Here is a 23,002-nt window from a genome sequence, read left to right on the forward strand (position 1 = left end):
CACAGAGAAACCTTGCATGTTTAATCGCATAATCAAGGATTTTAGGCCGCGTTTTTCTTGGCATGTTCTAACAGTGTGCCAAATTTCATGTTTTTATCATCAAAAGCAAAATTATTTCACATATCTGCTGGGCTATAATAAAAGCTTTTGATGTGAGGTGGGATGTCTAATCTTTATGACGTGTGATGACAGGTGTCATATGTTTATGACGTGTTGTTTATTATGGTATAATAAACCTTTGATGTCCGTCCTTTGATGTCCGTCCTTTGATGTCCGTCCTTTGATGAGTGTCTGATGACCTGTTGTTCAATTGCCCTTCCTAAAAGATTAGTTTAATATGATTTTTGTTAATTAAGGAAGTTCTTTTAAGTTTTATGGTGTGTGAACTAATGTTAAATTACTGTATTAACTATAAGGAAGTCTCTTTGAAGTGGGTAATAATAATTTAAAGATCTTAATGACCCATTGATCTTTTATTGTTTAATTACTTAAACAACCATCTTGTGGCTTCACAGTTCAGTTTCCTCTCTTTTTTCTCTCTCCCGGTTACTTTATATTTTGTCACTTTCCGTTGTACCCCTAGTCCAGTAGGGAACGTAACAATACTATGGGACAGTAAACCAAAAATATTGTTTAAAACTGGAGGGATTAAAAAATATGCATAAATAAATGTTAACTGGTAAAATAAGATATGAATGAACAACAAGAATAAAATAAGTTGCATTTATTTGTTATTGGCTGAAAGTGGGTGATTGGTTATGTTCACATACTTATTTGGTTATTAAAATGTAAACCGATCTTTTTCATATGGGTGTTTTAGAGTTCCCCTAGATCCAGTCTCTAGTCATTGTGTGCTCAAAGTGCGCCAGATTGAAGCATTTTACTTTAAAATGTTCAAACATGTCTTCCCAAATCTAACATGTTCATACAATACTGAATACATTTGAAGCCTTTCTGATGCATATAACCAACATGTCAATACATTTCTGTTTTTGTAGTTTATTTTGTAGAGATTACAAAGATCTCGCCCAGGGCATCAACTTCTCTAGAACCGGCCCTGGGCACAATAAACACGATTACAATAAACATCAAATATAGTAATTGGTATTTGTTTATGTACAGGTATTTAATTCAATTAATTAAAGGTGGGGTAGGTAATTTTGGAGAAAGCAGCTCGAGTGGCTAGAATTTGAAAATACACAACCAGAGAAAATCTGCCCCTTCCTCACAGAGCCCCTCCTCCAACACACAGGAACGCACACATGACCAATGAGGGCAGAGATCAGTTTGTGCACAGATGGAAGGCTGACAGGCAGGTAGGCCATCCAGTTACTTTAGCCGGCTCAGATGATTGGTCGTGCTTTTTACAGCGCTACGGCTTCAAAGCACTTCAGATATTCATTGTTATCAGGATGTTAAGAGCACTCCATGGAAAATAACAACAAGTGTATCTCGAGCCGGTTTCTCAAACTTACCTACCCCACCTTTAAGTGACAGTTCTTTGTTTCAGTAGTTTTCTTTTTTCCTTTACAGAATGCTTTAAGTAACTAAGTAACACTATTATTAAAGGACATTAACAGAATTTGCTGCAACACTGAATGAAAAACTCAATCGATCCAGGTCACTGCATTCTAGGCTGAAGTTTTCTCTTCTTTCACATTACACAACCATTTCCTGCGTTCTTAGTGATTCTTAGCCTCACAGGTGTTATTGTTTTCCATAAACGCTTCAGCCAGCCACTGGCGGTGTACCGCTGAAAGGGGTCTGACTGCAGACCCCTGCAGAATGCAGAGAAAAATTAGTTTGGCCTATCGCACCAGTAAAGCCAATAGATCGTAATATAAAAAAAAACCGCCCCTGCACAGAAATCCTGTTTATTCCTCCATGTGTTGAATCCGTTCTAAAGTCCTCCATGTGTCCAGGAAGCTTCCAAATAACGGTAATTGATTTCCCCCTCATCACTCAGTTACTCAACGGCTTTCATAGAAATGTACGAGTTCTGCAGGCTACGGGTCATGCTTGAATGTATTAACCTAAGACATAATAGATAGATGTTTGTTTCAAAGGTACTTTATGAACTTGTATGCATACTGGAGTAAACAAATGGTTGATCATTATGATCCTATGTGTCCCCAGAGTCCGGCAGAGGCTCCGGCATGTAGGGCTTCTGTTTGTACAAAGTTCCAGTTCCCCCCCCCCCCCACCAAAACATGGACCAAGTGATCATCGTTCTTTGGGTATAAAGAAAGATTTATTCTGCAACAAAAATCTGTGACAAAATAAAATACAATTATTCAAAGTGACGATTAGAAAAATAGAGATTAAGAATAATAAAAAAGATAGAATGCATTTTAAGAAACCCCCCCCCCCCCCCGAGTTGATTATACCTCCTCAAGTCAGACATTGTGTATCGTCATGGCCTGGCTCTGGGCCATAACGGAAACAGACACGGTATAAGGAAGATATTCATTATGAACCATTCAATTGAACAAAGAGCTATGGGGGGTGTTAGTCAGTAAGATCAGTAGTGTGTGTGTGTGTGTGTGTGTGTGTGTGTGTGTGTGTAGCATGAATCAGATAGCTGCTCTCCAAACAGATCCTCAGCAGAGAGAGAGGCTCGGGCGTTTCACTCCTCAGGTACCGGCGGCCAGGTGCCCTCAGTCAGTGCTGATAGGGAGGAAGGGAGATCGTTAAAGAGCCACACACACACACACACACACACACACACACACACACACACACACACACACACACACACACACACACACACACACACACACACACACACACACACACACACACACACACACACACACACACACACACACACACACACACACACACACACACACACACACACACACACACACACACACACACACACACACACACACACACACACACACACACACAACAGGTCATCAGACACTCATCAAAGGACGGACATCAAAGGACGGACATCAAAGGTTTATTATACCATAATAAACAACACGTCATAAACATATGACACCTGTCATCACACGTCATAAAGATTAGACATCCCACCTCACATCAAAAGCTTTTATTATAGCCCAGCAGATATGTGAAATAATTTTGCTTTTGATGATAAAAACATGAAATTTGGCACACTGTTAGAACATGCCAAGAAAAACGCGGCCTAAAATCCTTGATTATGCGATTAAACATGCAAGGTTTCTCTGTGATTTTATGCGGTGAAATTGCGGAAAGTTGCGAAAAAGAATAGATTTCTTTTTAAATATTGGGCTGTCTTATTTATTCTCTCTCACACACAACCTGCCACTAACGTTAAAGCCCTTTACTATTCAATTCAACACATTCAATGTTTATTTATTGTGAAAGCAATTGGCCTATTTTAATCACTCACTCCCTCACCCACACACACACACACACACACACACACACACACACACACACACACACACACACACACACACACACACACACACACACACACACACACACACACACACACACACACACACACACACACACACACACACACACACACACACACACACACACACACACACACACACACACACACACACACACACACACACACACACACACACACACACACACACACACACACACACACACACACACACACACACACACACACACACCAGGAGAGAGTAAAGCAGGGGTCCTCACAGTATTGTGTGTTTGGCGATGAGGCTTCAGTTGCGAGGAGTCAACACAAGACGCTTCCTCAGGGTGTGCCAAATTTTGGGCATCTGCTTTACTGGACCATGGATCAAAACACGCTCTTTCCCGGCTACTTCCTTGTTCACGCGGCGGAGAATGACTTCAATTTCTTCCTTCCTGAAAAATATGAGGGGTAGAAGAACATGTCATCACATGATGGTCACATTAAGTCCAGGGTAAAATATACATGCTAACGATTTCATCATCAGATTTAGATCTACAACATCTTTCAGATATTTCAATAACTACATCATTAAAGTTGAGTTTGACATTTACCTCTTACAGCCCTCTATTAGCTGCTTACAGACAGATTGGATGAACACGCTCCCCTTCATTGGGTCTCTATTAGCATAACAATCTTGAACAGTGGAACTATGAACTAGAAAATCTGCTTCCTGAGGGATGGATGTCGAGTGAGAGCCGTCAGCCTGCCGTGTCGAGTCAGAGTTAAGCGGACGGCTTGATGCCACCGTAGGCTGTACCTTGCCCCCCTGGCAGGACTGGATCAGGAACACTTTGGGCTTGCCACTGAGGGGAGATTGAGGAGTTGCCATGAAGGTTCTCGTTATTTGTTTGATACGGAGGGACTGCCCATCAACCCCCGATACGACACCCTTGTCTCCGTGACTGAGAACACAGCAGATGAAGGCATCGCCATGCTGAGGAGCCTCTAGAAGATTGGTGAATCTGCTGCCAGTCCACTCCTGGACCTTGAGCTCCTGCAGCTCAGAAAGGCCCGGCTGAGAAGCAAAGCATTTCAGCGCTCGCTCCATCTGGACCTTGGTTTGGTCTTTACACATCAGCACTCTGAACCCCAGCCAGCTGAACACCTCTCCCAATCTTTCTGCAGTGAGATAAAACCTAGTTAGGCTTCAACAGGCTACACCGGGACGATGATATGAATCTGTCAACTCTGTAACGTACCAGCATCTTTATCGGTTCCTTCTCTCACGTCACCACTATCAAAATTTTTGTTGTTTATGATCAGGCAGAGGCCGGTGGGCTGGCTCTTCAACTCGTACTGCCCGTCCTGAAAACAACCAAAACTATTTCACGCAAACACAAAATGATGGAACTGGAATGGATTAGGGCGGGGCCACGTGGACACAATCTAATATATTTACTCTAAGGTTTCTGATGAATAATAATAGCTATGTGGATATCATTGCTAAATAGTGCTGCAGATCATTAAAGATATTCATAAATATCCAAAAGTAGAAGCAAGTACTCAAAACAAACAAACTCCTTTGAGTTGGCTCTTTTGAAGAAGCCCGCTTGCCACTCCAAAGATGGCGGCAATGTTCAAGACGGTCACCAATGATGGAAATCACTTTCACTGGCTCAATAATTGATCTTGGTGTCAAAATCATACATTCAATAACCACGTAGAAACAGAATTCAGACGTCAGGAATGACTCAGAAGTGGTCTAAGCCATAACATTTAAATAATCAGCCAATAGAAAACTGGGTAGCCAACATGCAGTGCAGCTGTAGGTGGTGGAGGTATGTTGGGGTGTAGGAGTGTAGAGGTACACTGGGGACATCAGGGTGTTCAGTGTTGGTAGCTTGCTAACATAGAACACTCTCATCAGTGAGCTTTCTAATGCGCCCCACATTGTAACGTTCTGTGTTTAAAGAACATCGCTCTGAAGAACTTTCTAAATTGTGAATTTGGCTGTAACTCAAAACCAAAATCACAGAATTTGGTCGATTGGTGAAAATGTTAAAAATACTGTTTACTTGGATGGAAATGACGGCCATCTTGGAAATTGGACGCATTCTTTTCAAAATGTAAGTTAGTACAGGATCATAAGGATGTTAATTGGGTCTTTTTACAAAGACTAACTAAAAACCCTGACGCAAGCATTTTAACATGAAGTGTGCTTTTTCAATATTAGGTTATCTCACCTCCAGTATGTCCTTCAGTATGTTCTTCAGCTTAGGGAAAGTCTCCTGGATAGCCTCATCAGTTTGCAGGAGGTCCAGGAAGAGTTGGCAGTTCTCCTTTCCTTTGTCCATGATCTTATCCACCAACTCCACAACGCTCACGTGGTTCAATTTGTACCTGTTTCTGGACAATTCCAGTGTTTTGTATTCACATCGATTTATCAACTTCTTTTCATAAACTTTGTTGAGGATTAGCTTGTCGTCTGCACACAAAGTTTCCACAATGGATGGCTTATTACTTCTCAAAATCTCGTAGGCTGCCATGTTGAATCTGACAGGGAGAAAAACAACAGGCATAGTAAATATATTGGTCTATTTGTTTTCATCATAATCTGGCACCAGAAATAAAATGTATCATTTTTTAGTTTACTCACGAGTTAAAAGCATCAATAAAAGCAGCAACACCGTTCAGAATGAATCCATATCGCTTTAGAGTGTAACTCTCTAGATTGAATCCATGCTAACCTGCTATCAGCTAACTTTCAGAACTACTTCCCACGATAATGGCATTAAGTGACGTTGCTAAAGTTAGCCACTTTATCAAAGTCGACCACGTGTTTCAGAGCACTGCTATCTCTGTCCTGCCGAGCCACCGGGCTCCATTCAGGCCAGACCGAACAAAACCACACAACGTACCAAACTCCAACCAAATAATAGTTCACAATAAGCTGTTGGGTTACTTCTGATGAATTTGGCATATTTTTGATCTACTATTAAGCTCTGTATTTTGAATAAATTACTTAATAATCTTAACACACAAGCACACAATGTACCGAACTCCACCACAGAAACGTGGGTATAATTAATGTTGATTTAAAACTAAACTAGTTCCTAATAAGCTGTTGTGGTTAATGCTGGTGAGTTCTGCATATATTCCATCCTCTATTAAGCTCTGTATTTAGCATGCCTCTCCTCATAAACTAACAGACTACCTGAATTCTATAATGCATGTTTTTCCAATGAGGTCTGGTTTAAAGCACCGCTAACCCTCCTGTTGTGTTCGGGTCTGACCGATTTACTACTTTCATCACTTTTTAGTTTTACATTCGACTGCATTAAGGCTTCATGAGATCCTTCAGAGACATTTGAACATAGAAAATGCTGATCCCCACTTTCATTGCATTTTGGATGATTTAGTGAACTTTGTAACCGCCATAAAGAAAAGGAATTAGTAACCATCCGGATCAATTTGATACATTTCCTGCTCTTATGTGCCCCCCCCCCCCCCATGGATCACACCTGGCACACGCAGTACATGTTCAGTGTCTATTCTTTGTATATTGACTGCAGTTTTTCATGTATAGAGAGCCACAGGGATGCGTCCTAAAACCCGGAAGTGAGCTTCTTCCAGCTCCCTCGACAAAAAAGATTTTGAAAAGTAAATCTATCGATTAGATTTATGATTAAAAAAATATAAAAGTAGGGTAGACATGTGGATATCATCCGGCTGAACAAAACGTGATCCGTCTCTTCAATGTGTCTCAACCACAGACCTTATTTCCAGCTACTTTCCTAAATCCTGTGGAGAAATCTCATTGCTTTTTTGTCGAGGGAACCGGAAGAAGCTTACTTCCAGGTTTTAGGGTGCGGCACTGCAGCACTCTATACCAGTAGTCTGATACATTATTTACAGTTTGAAAGGGTGATCAATGAAATGTGGTGATTAATGGTTTTTGTGTTAATGTAACAGCAGTTAAAACAGGACCGGTCAAATTTGAGTAAGGGGGAAAAACCCAACAGCACCATTAAAGAGCGAGCTTACCTGCATCAAGTCCTCCGTTAGAAAAACCTGGACCGGGCTCCTCTGGGGGGTTTGTATCCGAGAATAGGAGCTGTTTTTCGGCTGCAAGAGTGTGTGTTCTCCGCTCCTCTGTTCGGAGAAGTGACTCCTTTACAACTTGACTTTGAATTAAAAGCAGATTCAACCCGCAGAAAGGGGCGGGGCCTGCCCTGAGCTGTGACTGACAGGAGGGGGCGGGGCCTGCCTTCAGTGCTGACTGACAGGCAGGACTCAGTACTACACTACACATGTATAAATAATTGATTGATTAGTCCAGGTGATGTGTTTGATGTCTTCAGATATATCAGTTTATAATAAATATTAGTTGTTGTCATACCCTGGGTCTCCACTATCAGCTGCAACCAGAAAGGACATCAAATACCACCAACATACAAATATGTATTCAAAGATTATTGTTATTTCTGAAAAAAATCTGATATATTAAAATAAAGAAATAAAGAAAAATAATGTTCTATAAAATGTCTTGATTTGTCAGTGAACATTTTATAAAAATACGATTAATTAATTAAAATACTCAATAATAATAAGGGGTCAAAAACACGTGAAATGCCCCAAAAATAAGAACAGAAATAAAAAACTGCACTTTTTTCCTTTTGTTTCTTAAGAGAGAATAGTTTCTTGGATATTTAGTTAAATTAAGAAATAAAGAAAAAGGAAAATTACTTTTAGAAATACTAATATTTAATATTCACATAAATACAAAATATTTCTTGTAAGATAACAACATTAAAAAAGAGCAGAAAATTAGATGTGAAAATGTTTTGCAGGTAAAAATCTATTGTTTAAATTATAATAAAGTAAGACATTTATTTCGTTATTATTTCCTCTCGTTTTTCCAGCAGAGGGCGCTGTGGGATCAAAGCAAACGTTTAAGAAAATGCACTTGTTTTTTGTGCAAATTTAAGATTTTCAAATACAAATATATGATTGTAAATGTCCTGCTTTATTCTTATGTTTTCACTGGATAATCACCCCTCAATATTCTGAGATTAAATTAATAAATCAATAAATAAATGCTTAAAGGTCCCATGTCATGCTTTTCCGGTTATCACCCGTCCCCTTGTGTGTTATGAAGGTTTTTATGCATGTAAACGGTCTGCAGAGTCAAAACCCTCAAAGTACAGCTTGTAGCGAGTAAAACTCTAACACAGAAAATACCTCGTTGGAGATATGTCATTTTCCATTGTTTACTTCCTGGGTACTGTGACGTAGGAATGGCCAGTAGCCGCGCCCAGAGCTATGACGTGATACGGTCATGCGTTACCCAGAACCAAATGGACCAATCCGTGGAGCCGTTACGTTACGTCCGCGGAGCCGTTACGTTAAGCCCCCGCTGATTGGTCCAAATTGACCAATCCACAGACTTCCTCACACACACACTCAGTGCAGGCAGATCTGCTGATCCCTCCTCTCTGGCTGCAGGCTGATAACAGACAGTTGGGATCTCTCTGAAGTTCTCTCTGCAGACCCATTCTCTCTGCAGACCCATTCTCTCTGCAGACCCATTCTCTCTGCAGACCCATTCTCTCTGCAGACCCATTCTCTCTGCAGACCCATTCTCTCTGCAGACCCATTCTCACAGCGTTTATCAAACTTTTTCTTACTCAATATCAAGACACACTTATTGTTTTTACTTCGGCTGTGACTTTGTGTGTGCTCAGGGTGAGTTTGGCTGTGTTGCGCTGTGTATCGCTAAACAAGGAAACCACACCTCCACGGAGCTCAGCGCGATTCACAACGTCCCGACCAATCAGAGCACACTGTGCTCACAGGGAGGGTGGGGGCTGGAGCTATTGGAGCTACAACGGGCCGTTAAAGGCAGAGAGTGAAATTCAGTGAATACACGTAGTTTACAGAGATGCTGTTTGAGAAACCAAATTGATTTTGGAACATTGCACAATATAAATCTATTCTAGTCGACCTCAACAATGGAATTATGATCAGTGGAAATGGCCATGACACGGGACCTTTAACAATAAATTAAAGTTGATCTAAAAATCACTTTCTACCATGCAAACTTTTTTAAATCGTTTTTCTAATAATAAACTAGAATAATGATTTTTTTTGTGTTTTGATGGTTGAGATGTCGAATCCTGGATTTTGCATTCATTTGTCACTTCTTTTTCAGTTCATTTTTTATTTAATATACAGTATATTATTATTTCATTGTGACGTCTTGTCTATATACTTGTGCTTTAAAATGTATTGTTTGATTTTACATGTTTACATGTTACATGGAGCACGTTTCATGAATGTGACACTTTTATTGTCAGAGATAGCAAGGGGTGCATATCGTGGCAACCAGGCCTGTCATAAGAAGCACCACCCACCCCCAAAGAAAATATGTTTCTATTAGTACCACCCTCAAGCACTTGATGTAAAAATCCATTAGCTCATTTAGACCCGAATAATGGACACAAGGTAAAAGAGTATTCAGTCAAACAAGCTAACAAGTGCTTGTTAGCTCCCGGAGCTACGGGTCGTTAACGCGTCCTCCAGGAGCTGTGGCCGGCTGTGCGCTGTGCAGAGCCTCCACGGACAGGTTTGTGTCAGCTTGTTGCTGGTGACGGCTGTGTCCCCGCACCCTCTCCCAGCCAAGTTGTCCTGATTGCCGTCTTATTTTTTGTTTGGCTTAGACTTTCTGGTGACGACAGTGTTCCCGCTTCCTCTCCCATAAAGTTGCCCTTTTGAAAGTTCTGCTTGTGGCGTTGTGCCCGAGCTATCATTAGCATTTGAGTCCCAGCTTTGGCTGCGTCCCTCATTCAATTTAGTATGGAAAGCCCAGTGTCATATTTTAAACCCGTTTTTCGTTTAGATGCAGAGAGTAAGGTAAGTACTTTCTATTTCATAGAAGCTAATTATCTGGTCTTAACATTTGTGTTGTGACTTGGTTGCTTGATTGTTAGCAGCAGCCGCTTGGCTAACACCTTGCATGTACTGTTAAGCTTCATTATTTAACTCAGCCGGTGAGGGCAGTGCTCTCGCTCCCGCTCCCGGTAAACGCATGGTATGGTTGCAGTAGCGCTATATCGTTATATTTACTTCTCCTAGTACTAGACTCCTAGCACTAGGACGATATGCAGAGAACAATCTTCACTGTGTGTGCATTGTGTTCTGCATGTGTGGCCATTAAAGAGGATTTCATCCTCCCAATATTATATTATCTAGTGTGCAGCCGTTTGGCTGACACTTTTAGGCACCGCTCACAGTTACTATTGTAACTACGGTTCAAAGCCGCGTAAGTACTGGCCATAGTCAATACCGTAGCTACGGCTCTAGGTGGTGTAAGTACTGGCCATAGTTACTACTGTAACTACGGTTCCAAGCCGTGCAAGTACTGGCTAGAGTTACTACTGTAACTACGGCTCTATGCTGTGTAAGTTCTGGCCATAGTTACGACTGTAACTACGGTTCCAAGCCGTGCAAGTACTGGCCATAGTTACGACTGTAACTACGGTTATATGCCGTGTGAGCACTGGCTATGGTTAATGCTCTAACTACGGCTCAGTGCTGTTCTCTTCTTTAGAAGCTAGTTATCTGGTCTTCGACATGTGTGTTATTTGACTTGATCTCGCTTGATCGTTAGCAGCAGCCGCTCGGCTAACGTCTTGCGTGTACTGTTAAGCTTCTTTATTTTACCCAGCTAGGTGAAGGCAGTGCTCTAGCTCCCGCTCCCTCTGCCGGTAATGCGGATGTAGCTACATCCCTTTTTCTGTTCGGCGAGTAGCAGCACAGCTCTACTCTTTCCGTTCAGCAGGTAGCTGGTGAAGGCTTTGTTCCCGCACCTGCTCCCGGTTACGCTGCATCTGGCATTCGTCTCTAACTCAACCAGTGAAGGCAGTGTTCTCGCCCCAGCTCCTGGTAGACGCGGAACTGCCCTGTCACACTCGATTTCGCCAATTTTCTTGTTGCCCCAGCTGTTCGACACCTCTTTTAGCAGAAACAAAGGCTACATTAATGTATTAAATCGATGTTAATCCATGTGTGTGGATGTGGAATTAACGGACGTGACGTTGTGCAATTGCGTTGCCAGGCAACAACTTGGCTTCATGTTAATTTACAAACTCTTCAACTACAACCGTAGTTATATTTAAAAACATGTTAGAAAGCCTCACAAAATACTTTAATGTAAATTTAAATTTAAATGTGAAGGAATGTGTGTATAAAAAAACACATCCATCATAAACAATACCGGAAACAGACATAGGCAAGATCCTCAGCTCGGTGATTGGATGGTTTAGCCGCAATGCATGCTGGGATTTGGTGTTTATGTGATGTGAAATCTGAAAACATTTTTTAAAAATAATACTTTATTCCGAGTGTGCTTGCTTTTCTCTTTGGAGGTCATTACATAAGGGCACTGTATTACACGGTTCGGCTGCATTAAATATTACACATCTGCCGTAGTTCTCTATTTATAGAGCCCTGATGAGAGGACTTCTAGACAAACATGAGGAACTGCCGCCAACACTGAAAACGTGACGTGGATCATAAATATATCAGAAATTAAACAACTTCTTACATTTCTTTTCACACAATACGTCTCCTTACAGGATCAACACTAATTCGGCTGACTTTTATATTTGATCCAATCGGTAGATAGGCTTTATTTACTTATATTTTTATCATCAAAAGCAGAATTCTTTCAGATATTTCACATATCTGCTGGACTATTAGGGGTCATAAAGATTAGACATCACACTTCACATCAAAAGGTTTTATTAGGGGTTGTAACAGTCTGAGAAGTGTTTATATTTGGATTTTCATTTGTGTGCCTGGCTTATCAATTTATGATTTAGTACATTTGAGTGAAATTAGACAATTTTAAAATGTAGAGTATTATCTGGTTATCGAAATGTAGAATGGTTCACATTTGGGATGTGGTCGGTGAGTTGCATGACCACAGTCAGGCGTACTAATGTGACGAAAGTGGTATGAATATTCCACGGTCGTTATTGCGTAACAAAACTGGACAGAGTGAGCAGCTTGCTTTTGCTCCTGACTTTTAACATTCTCACTGTAAAACAAAAATTCCTCTCTGTTGGGAAATTGAACTGTATTCTCTGCAACTGCTTGCTATGAAGAAATAGCAGCATGTACAACGCTGTAATTGATGAGTTTGGTGTGTAACAAATGCTTTGTGTTAGAAATGTTTCCCGCACAAGGAAACAAACAAATCACCTTCTATGACTCCAAATTCCCCTAGTTCTTGTCTCATCTGATAAGACTTGTGTTTTTTTCACTCAGTTCCTTGTTTGTCACTCGGGTTGATGTTTGGCTCTTCCTTAACTGTGAAACAGTTGATTTATTTGATCAGTTAGTATCAGTTGAAGTAATTCAATCTCTATTTCCTTGTCTGTTGAAGTGGCTGAAACCAGAAACCTCCCAGACCCGGACAGATACTACTCACCATTTTGCATTTCTTTACAGAAGGTCAAACAGTAATATCAGCGGGTTCAACAGTGAGATGTGTCCTGATGATCAATCGCTAGGTTTAACTGTGACCTCTGGGTTGACTGTTAAAAGAATGCTTCGCTGTTTTTAAGGTAACACATAGTGAAGGTGGTACATTTCCAAATATTAAAGCTTTGATTGTGCTACAGTCATAATAAATCGGATCAGACAGATGTTTCATAAAAAGCTTGTGAATCACTTTTAAAAGAGCTCATTTCCACTCACTTTTACGCTTGTTATTAATCTATTTTCTGCATTTTAGCTCAACGAGGAGCCTCTAACGATGAACCAGGAATCCCCCTCTCAGGAGTTGGTGCCCCTGAAGAAGCGGCGCACACACATTTCAGACAAACTCAACTATTCTCTCAATATGTGGAGTATCATGAAGAACTGCATCGGCAAAGAGCTGTCCAAAATCCCAATGCCTGTGAGTCTTTTTAAGAGGGTACTCCAGATCAGATGTCACTTACAGGAATGATGTTAGTTGGCATGACCAGAAAGGACTCCACCTTTTCTTTTTAAATTCTTTGTTGCAGGAATGCATTCAGTCAAATAAGTGTGTTTTAAGAGCGCACTGCTTGACTTCTGGCACCAACACATTCATGTGATGCCAGGTCAATCAAAAACACTGATCGTCTTCATGTCTTCACTTCCTGTTGGTCAACATTCTGCCAGAGCCATCCAAGTTTCAAATGGCTCTATTGACAGATTAATGGGAGCAGTGGCGAACAAGTTGTGTTCTCAATCAGCAGATAATCTGTCGATTAACATCTCCCATCTTAACTTAGCTTTCTTTTGTTGGCCCTTGTTTCGTTTAGATCAAACACGATCTGCTATAGCGTGCACGTTTCTTCTTCTTTCAAAAACAACCTTTGAGGCGCTTGGTTTGTAAATACACATCAACTTTCACACAATGAAGAGAAACAAAAACAGAATACAAGAACATATCCGACATGGGGCGACAAACATTGTAAAATCAAATGAAACAAATGAAATAAACTATAAAAAGCACATTAGTTATGGATACAATTTAAGCTGGATAAAAGCACTACAAATGAATATAACATATCATACAGTCCTGGCCTCCCCAAAATCATATAACCGTTGTTAACAGCAGTCCTTGTGAGTATATATACATAATAACTTGTTATTAGATATATAATAATGTGCTCTTAAAACACACTTGTTAGCTTGTTTGACTGAATACTCTTTTACCTTGTGTTCATTATTCGGGTCTAAATGAGCTAATGGATTTTTACATCAAGTGCTTGAGGGTGGTACTAATAGAAACATATTTTCTTTGGGGGTGGGGGGTGCTTCTTATGACAGGCCTGGTTGCCACGATATGCACCCCTTGCTATCTCTGACAATAAAAGTGTCACATTCATGAAACGTGCTCCATGTATTGGTGCTAGTCCTTCAACTATACCCTCAAAAGTGCTTGATGCTGGGAGCAACAGAAACACATGTCACCTAATAGGATCATCTCATTTGAATAAAACCGTTATGCCTTAACCTTCAACACTTCATTTGAGAAATGCATACAAAAAGTCACTTATTGGGAACATTTATATAATTTATTCTAATTAAAACACAATCACATATTGAACATAGCAACTTACAACAAACATGTGTGAAATACATCAAGTATCAAAAATGGGTGATGCCCCCATGGTTTTGCATCCTGTTGGCCTTTGTACACATCGGGGTCCCACCGCTGACAGATGGCACAGCAACTCTGAGGACACAATAAATACTTGTTGTGTAAGGTATGCATTCTGGGGTTTTCATGATGATAGAATATCTCACATGTATTTACCATTCTAACCATTCCTTCAATTATCGAATTCTTTCAAAAACATAAATGTTGTGTTATGAGTAAGAAATACTTATATTTAGAAAAACAAGCACAACATGAATCCTTTATCAGTTAATTCTGAAGACGCCAAATATAGTAGCAACTACCAACGCTAATGTTATGTTGATAAAGTCTGGAAACATATTTCTGCTCATTTCTTTTATTTGCAATGTGCAACAGGAAGTGACCCGATGTTCTTCATCCTGCAGTAACAGCAAAGCCTGCTGAGATCATCTGTTGAGACAAAGGTCATCAATATCTTCAGATAAACCACATTGCAGATTTGGGCTCAAGTTGACCCATTCCAATGTCTGACTAAAAGGAAAATGACATAAGGACACATGTTGTGTGCAGAGTGGTCTTTTATTATTTTGTGTGAAGAAAAGGCAAAACACACACGTAGATGTTCTACATGATGAAAGGTGAGCACAGAGGAGCCCTCTCCGTACCCTCTGTCGAATGGGAACCTGCTCAATGTCATTAGTAGTAGTATTCATACCGCTTCAATCAAAAAAGTGATAGTTGGTGTGACAGGTGACACCTCTCCCTACTTATTTTATGACCCCAATAAACCTTTGATGTTAGGTGTGATGACAGATGTCATACAGGTGTCATATGTTTTATGAGGTGTTGTTTATTATGGCATAATAAACCTTTGATGCCCGTCCTTGGATGAGTGTCTGAAGACCTATTGATCTTTTATTGTTTAATAGAGAGGCAAAGTCCCTCCCTTTCCGGGGGACCTCCATGGGACCTTATTTAGGAAAACTTATGTATTGAAGTCAATGGAGAGAGAAAGATTATCTTTTGATCCCGTTTGAATTGTGCAACGAATTACACATATGATGTTTGTCAATTAAAAAGATAACTTTGCAAAAAAAATAAAAAAAGATGTGTCGTAAAACCGCTTCAATGAACTACATCTCCCGTCTCGCACCACACACCCAGACGGCCGTCACGTTGGCACATTTCACTTCTTTCTTTCAGAACGAGGCGGAAAGTATTAAAAGAGGTGAAAATCACTCCAAGTCTGGGCATGTTGAGAGCTGTACACACACACAAGGGGAGTTAGTCGGTTCATTAGAGCCAGCATGCGGGAGAGGTGGAGTTAGTTAAAAGAAATAACGCTCAAACTAAATAAAAAGCCACTCATTTTCATCCACTAAGTCACCTAAAACCTTTCAAACGAAAATGGCAAAGAGACGCATCGATATGGGTTTAATCAGCGAGACGCCTGTGACAACTTACCGCCATCCATCGGGAGCGCCAGTCAAGAGAATTGAATTAACTTCCTTTCTACCATCTGAAGAATGGGGAAACGTATGGACCCCGCAGTGTTAAAGCAACGGATTGGGCTGTGTTACCTCTGGTGTCTTCCAGAGATCTCCACGCAACAGTTGTATCAGAAAAAGCAGTGCATCAAGAAACCATCGTGGAAGCAGCGGTGTACAAGAAACCTATAACAAAAAGCAAAGAAACGCTAACTGTTGTCGAGATAAAAGAAGAGTTCTAATTCGTCCCTACTGACCGCCAGAGGCGGTGCTTTAAGCACTGGATATGTCCATCGCGCGCATGCGCAGCTCGAGTGCCAATAACAACAAAGTCACCTGTGACCCACGTGACACCGGCTATAGCAGCCGGTGTCGTCAGAGGATCTGTTCCTTTCATCTTCTCGCTGCGCGAGAGTACCGTGGCTACATTTTTGTAGCAACAGCGTTCAGGTTTGAACGTTTGATCTGAGGGATTTATCTGCAAGCAGCTATCCGCGTGCAGCTTCGCGACTGACAGCCGGAGCTACGGGTCGTTAACGCGTCCTCCAGGAGCTGTGGCCGGCTGTGCGCTGTGCAGAGCCTCCACGGACAGGTTTGTGTCAGCTTGTTGCTGGTGACGGCTGTGTCCCCGCACCCTCTCCCAGCCAAGTTGTCCTGATTGCCGTCTTATTTTTTGTTTGGCTTAGACTTTCTGGTGACGACAGTGTTCCCGCTTCCTCTCCCATAAAGTTGCCCTTTTGAAAGTTCTGCTTGTGGCGTTGTGCCCGAGCTATCATTAGCATTTGAGTCCCAGCTTTGGCTGCGACCCTCATTCAATTTAGTATGGAAAGCCCAGTGTCATATTTTAAACCCGTTTTTCGTTTAGATGCAGAGAGTAAGGTAAGTACTTTCTATTTCATAGAAGCTAATTATCTGGTCTTAACATTTGTGTTGTGACTTGGTTGCTTGATTGTTAGCAGCAGCCGCTTGGCTAACACCTTGCATGTACTGTTAAGCTTCATTATTTAACTCAGCCGGTGAGGGCAGTGCTCTCGCTCCCGCTCCCGGTAAACGCATGGTATGGTTGCAGTAGCGCTATATCGTTATATTTACTTCTCCTAGTACTAGACTCCTAGCACTAGGACGATATGCAGAGAACAATCTTCACTGTGTGTGCATTGTGTTCTGCATGTGTGGCCATTAAAGAGGATTTCATCCTCCCAATATTATATTATCTAGTGTGCAGCCGTTTGGCTGACACTTTTAGGCACCGCTCACAGTTACTATTGTAACTACGGTTCAAAGCCGCGTAAGTACTGGCCATAGTCAATACCGTAGCTACGGCTCTATGCTGTGTAAGTACTGGCCATAGTTACTACTGTAACTACGGTTCCAAGCCGTGCAAGTACTGGCTAGAGTTACTACTGTAACTACGGTTCTATGCTGTGTAAGTACTGGCCAGAGTTACTACTGTAACTACGGCTCTATGCTGTGTAAGTACTGGCCAGAGTTACTACTGTAACTACGGTTCCAAGCCGTGCAAGTACTGGCTAGAGTTACTACTGTAACTACGGTTCTATGCTGTGTAAGTACTGGCCATAGTCAATACTGTAACTACGGTTCTAAGCTATGTAAGTACTGACCATAGTTACTCCTGTAACTACGGCTCTATGCTGTGTAAGTTCTGGCCATAGTTACGACTGTAACTACGGTTATATGCCGTGTGAGCACTGGCTATGGTTAATGCTCTAACTACGGCTCAGTGCTGTTCTCTTCTTTAGAAGCTAGTTATCTGGTCTTCGACATGTGTGTTATTTGACTTGATCTCGCTTGATCGTTAGCAGCAGCCGCTCGGCTAACGTCTTGCGTGTACTGTTAAGCTTCTTTATTTTACCCAGCTAGGTGAAGGCAGTGCTCTAGCTCCCGCTCCCTCTGCCGGTAATGCGGATGTAGCTACATCCCTTTTTCTGTTCGGCGAGTAGCAGCACAGCTCTACTCTTTCCGTTCAGCAGGTAGCTGGTGAAGGCTTTGTTCCCGCACCTGCTCCCGGTTACGCTGCATCTGGCATTCGTCTCTAACTCAACCAGTGAAGGCAGTGTTCTCGCCCCAGCTCCTGGTAGACGCGGAACTGCCCTGTCACACTCGATTTCGCCAATTTTCTTGTTGCCCCAGCTGTTCGACACCTCTTTTAGCAGAAACAAAGGCTACATTAATGTATTAAATCGATGTTAATCCATGTGTGTGGATGTGGAATTAACGGACGTGACGTTGTGCAATTGCGTTGCCAGGCAACAACTTGGCTTCATGTTAATTTACAAACTTTTCAACTACAACCGTAGTTATATTTAAAAACATGTTAGAAAGCCTCACAAAATACTTTAATGTAAATTTAAATTTAAATGTGAAGGAATGTGTGTATAAAAAAACACATCCATCATAAACAATACCGGAAACAGACATAGGCAAGATCCTCAGCTCGGTGATTGGATGGTTTAGCCGCAATGCATGCTGGGATTTGGTGTTTATGTGATGTGAAATCTGAAAACATTTTTAAAAATAATACTTTATTCCGAGTGTGTTTGCTTTTCTCTTTGGAGGTCATTACATAAGGGCACTGTATTACACGGTTCGGCTGCATTAAATATTACATATCTGCCGTAGTTCTCTATTTATAGAGCCCTGATGAGAGGACTTCTAGACAAACATGAGGAACTGCCGCCAACACTGAAAACGTGACGTGGATCATAAATATATCAGAAATTAAACAACTTCTTACATTTCTTTTCACACAATACGTCTCCTTGCAGGATCAACACTAATTCGGCTGACTTTTATATTTGATCCAATCGGTAGATAGGCTTTATTTACTTATATTTTTATCATCAAAAGCAGAATTCTTTCAGATATTTCACATATCTGCTGGACTATTAGGGGTCATAAAGATTAGACATCACACTTCACATCAAAAGGTTTTATTAGGGGTTGTAACAGTCTGAGAAGTGTTTATATTTGGATTTTCATTTGTGTGCCTGGCTTATCAATTTATGATTTAGTACATTTGAGTGAAATTAGACAATTTTAAAATGTAGAGTATTATCTGGTTATCGAAATGTAGAATGGTTCACATTTGGGATGTGGTCGGTGAGTTGCATGACCACAGTCAGGCGTACTAATGTGACGAAAGTGGTATGAATATTCCACGGTCGTTATTGCGTAACAAAACTGGACAGAGTGAGCAGCTTGCTTTTGCTCCTGACTTTTAACATTCTCACTGTAAAACAAAAATTCCTCTCTGTTGGGAAATTGAACTGTATTCTCTGCAACTGCTTGCTATGAAGAAATAGCAGCATGTACAACGCTGTAATTGATGAGTTTGGTGTGTAACAAATGCTTTGTGTTAGAAATGTTTCCCGCACAAGGAAACAAACAAATCACCTTCTATGACTCCAAATTCCCCTAGTTCTTGTCTCATCTGATAAGACTTGTGTTTTTTTCACTCAGTTCCTTGTTTGTCACTCGGGTTGATGTTTGGCTCTTCCTTAACTGTGAAACAGTTGATTTATTTGATCAGTTAGTATCAGTTGAAGTAATTCAATCTCTATTTCCTTGTCTGTTGAAGTGGCTGAAACCAGAAACCTCCCAGACCCGGACAGATACTACTCACCATTTTGCATTTCTTTACAGAAGGTCAAACAGTAATATCAGCGGGTTCAACAGTGAGATGTGTCCTGATGATCAATCGCTAGGTTTAACTGTGACCTCTGGGTTGACTGTTAAAAGAATGCTTCGCTGTTTTTAAGGTAACACATAGTGAAGGTGGTACATTTCCAAATATTAAAGCTTTGATTGTGCTACAGTCATAATAAATCGGATCAGACAGATGTTTCATAAAAAGCTTGTGAATCACTTTTAAAAGAGCTCATTTCCACTCACTTTTACGCTTGTTATTAATCTATTTTCTGCATTTTAGCTCAACGAGGAGCCTCTAACGATGAACCAGGAATCCCCCTCTCAGGAGTTGGTGCCCCTGAAGAAGCGGCGTACACACATTTCAGACAAACTCAACTATTCTCTCAATATGTGGAGTATCATGAAGAACTGCATCGGCAAAGAGCTGTCCAAAATCCCAATGCCTGTGAGTCTTTTTAAGAGGGTACTCCAGATCAGATGTCACTTACAGGAATGATGTTAGTTGGCATGACCAGAAAGGACTCCACCTTTTCTTTTTAAATTCTTTGTTGCAGGAATGCATTCAGTCAAATAAGTGTGTTTTAAGAGCGCACTGCTTGACTTCTGGCACCAACACATTCATGTGATGCCAGGTCAATCAAAAACACTGATCGTCTTCATGTCTTCACTTCCTGTTGGTCAACATTCTGCCAGAGCCATCCAAGTTTCAAATGGCTCTATTGACAGATTAATGGGAGCAGTGGCGAACAAGTTGTGTTCTCAATCAGCAGATAATCTGTCGATTAACATCTCCCGTCTTTACTTAGCTTTCTTTTGTTGGCCCTTGTTTCGTTTAGATCAAACACGATCTGCTATAGCGTGCACGTTTCTTCTTCTTTCAAAAACAACCTTTGAGGCGCTTGGTTTGTAAATACACATCAACTTTCACACAATGAAGAGAAACAAAAACAGAATACAAGAACATATCCGACATGGGGCGACAAACATTGTAAAATCAAATGAAACAAATGAAATAAACTATAAAAAGCACATTAGTTATGGATACAATTTAAGCTGGATAAAAGCACTACAAATGAATATAACATATCATACAGTCCTGGCCTCCCCAAAATCATATAACCGTTGTTAACAGCAGTCCTTGTGAGTATATATACATAATAACTTGTTATTAGATATATAATAATGTGCTCTTAAAACACACTTGTTAGCTTGTTTGACTGAATACTCTTTTACCTTGTGTTCATTATTCGGGTCTAAATGAGCTAATGGATTTTTACATCAAGTGCTTGAGGGTGGAACTAATAGAAACATATTTTCTTTGGGGGTGGGGGGTGCTTCTTATGACAGGCCTGGTTGCCACGATATGCACCCCTTGCTATCTCTGACAATAAAAGTGTCACATTCATGAAACGTGCTCCATGTAACATGTAAACATGTAAAATCAAACAATACATTTTAAAGCACAAGTATATAGACAAGACGTCACAATGAAATAATAATATACTGTATATTAAATAAAAAATGAACTGAAAAAGAAGTGACAAATGAATGCAAAATCCAGGATTCGACATCTCAACCATCAAAACACAAAAAAAATCATTATTCTAGTTTATTATTAGAAAAACGATTTAAAAAAGTTTGCATGGTAGAAAGTGATTTTTAGATCAACTTTAATTTATTGTTAAAGGTCCCGTGTCATGGCCATTCCCACTGATCATAATTCCATTGTTGAGGTCTACTAGAATAGATTTATATTGTGCAATGTTCCAAAATCAATTTGGTTTCTCAAACAGCATCTCTGTAAACTACGTGTATTCACTGAATTTCACTCTCTGCCTTTAACGGCTCGTTGTAGCTCCAATAGCTCCAGCCCCCACCCTCCCTGTGAGCACAGTGTGCTCTGATTGGTCGGGACGTTGTGAATCGCGCTGAGCTCCGTGGAGGTGTGGTTTCCTTGTTTAGCGATACACAGCGAAACACAGCCAAACTCACCCTGAGCACACACAAAGTCACAGCCGAAGTAAAAACAATAAGTGTGTCTTGATATTGAGTAAGAAAAAGGTTGATAAACGCTGTGAGAATGGGTCTGCAGAGAGAATGGGTCTGCAGAGAGAATGGGTCTGCAGAGAGAACTTCAGAGAGAATGGGTCTGCAGAGAGAACTTCAGAGAGAATGGGTCTGCAGAGAGAACTTCAGAGAGAATGGGTCTGCAGAGAGAATGGGTCTGCAGAGAGAATGGGTCTGCAGAGAGAATGGGTCTGCAGAGAGAGAGAATGGGTCTGCAGAGAGAATGGGTCTGCAGAGAGAGAGAATGGGTCTGCAGAGAGAATGGGTCTGCAGAGAGAATGGGTCTGCAGAGAGAACGGGTCTGCAGAGAGAACGGGTTTGCAGAGAGAACTTCAGAGAGAATGGGTCTGCAGAGAGAATGGGTCTGCAGTGAGAACGGGTCTGCAGAGAGAACGGGTCTGCAGAGAGAACGGGTCTGCAGAGAGAATGGGTCTGCAGAGAGAACTTCAGAGAGAATGGGTCTGCAGAGAGAATGGGTCTGCGGAGAGAACGGGTCTGCGGAGAGAATGGGTCTGCAGAGAGAATGGGTCTGCAGTGAGAACGGGTCTGCAGAGAGAACGGGTCTGCAGAGAGAATGGGTCTGCAGAGAGAACTTCAGAGAGAATGGGTCTGCAGAGAGAATGGGTCTGCAGAGAGAACGGGTCTGCGGAGAGAATGGGTCTGCAGAGAGAATGGGTCTGCAGAGAGAATGGGTCTGCAGTGAGAATGGGTCTGCAGAGAGAATGGGTCTGCAGAGAGAATGGGTCTGCAGAGAGAACGGGTCTGCAGAGAGAATGGGTCTGCAGAGAGAATGGGTCTGCAGAGAGAATGGGTCTGCGGAGAGAATGGGTCTGCGGAGAGAATGGGTCTGCAGAGAGAATGGGTCTGCAGAGAGAACGGGTCTGCAGAGAGAATGGGTCTGCAGAGAGAATGGGTCTGCAGAGAGAATGGGTCTGCAGAGAGAATGGGTCTGCAGAGAGAATGGGTCTGCAGAGAGAATGGGTCTGCAGAGAGAATGGGTCTGCAGAGAGAATGGGTCTGCAGAGAGAATGGGTCTGCAGAGAGAACTTCAGAGAGATCCCAACTGTCTGTTATCAGCCTGCAGCCAGAGAGGAGGGATCAGCAGATCTGCCTGCACTGAGTGTGTGTGTGAGGAAGTCTGTGGATTGGTCAATTTGGACCAATCAGCGGGGGCTTAACGTAACGGCTCCGCGGACGTAACGTAAC

General features: G+C 41.4%; 1 protein-coding gene across 1 annotated transcript; it reads right to left on the reverse strand.

The window, feature by feature from the left end:
• Positions 1–2,229: 2,229 nt before the first annotated feature.
• LOC307021384 (caspase-8-like) lies at positions 2,230–4,764 on the reverse strand. The gene is made up of 4 exons (XM_079653432.1): positions 4,654–4,764; positions 4,006–4,573; positions 3,676–3,846; positions 2,230–2,667 (listed from the first exon to the last, which is right to left on the reverse strand). Exons 2-3 carry the CDS (start codon positions 4,527–4,529, stop codon positions 3,702–3,704), a joined length of 669 nt encoding a protein of 222 aa, XP_079509558.1. The 5' UTR covers positions 4,530–4,573; positions 4,654–4,764; the 3' UTR covers positions 2,230–2,667; positions 3,676–3,701.
• Positions 4,765–23,002: the final 18,238 nt, after the last annotated feature.

Source organism: Notothenia rossii, assembly GCF_949606895.1.
Source record: "Notothenia rossii genome assembly, chromosome: 10".
Lineage (NCBI taxonomy): Eukaryota > Metazoa > Chordata > Actinopteri > Perciformes > Nototheniidae > Notothenia > Notothenia rossii.

Coding starts and splice junctions, on each gene's coding strand:
- LOC307021384 (XM_079653432.1), bottom strand. CDS start 4,529: ATGTGTAAAGACCAAACCAAGGTCCAGATGGAGCGAGCGCTGAAATGC. Junction 3,847..4,005: donor CTAATAGAGGGCTGTAAGAG/GTAAATGTCAAA, acceptor CATATTTTTCAG/GAAGGAAGAAATTGAAGTCA.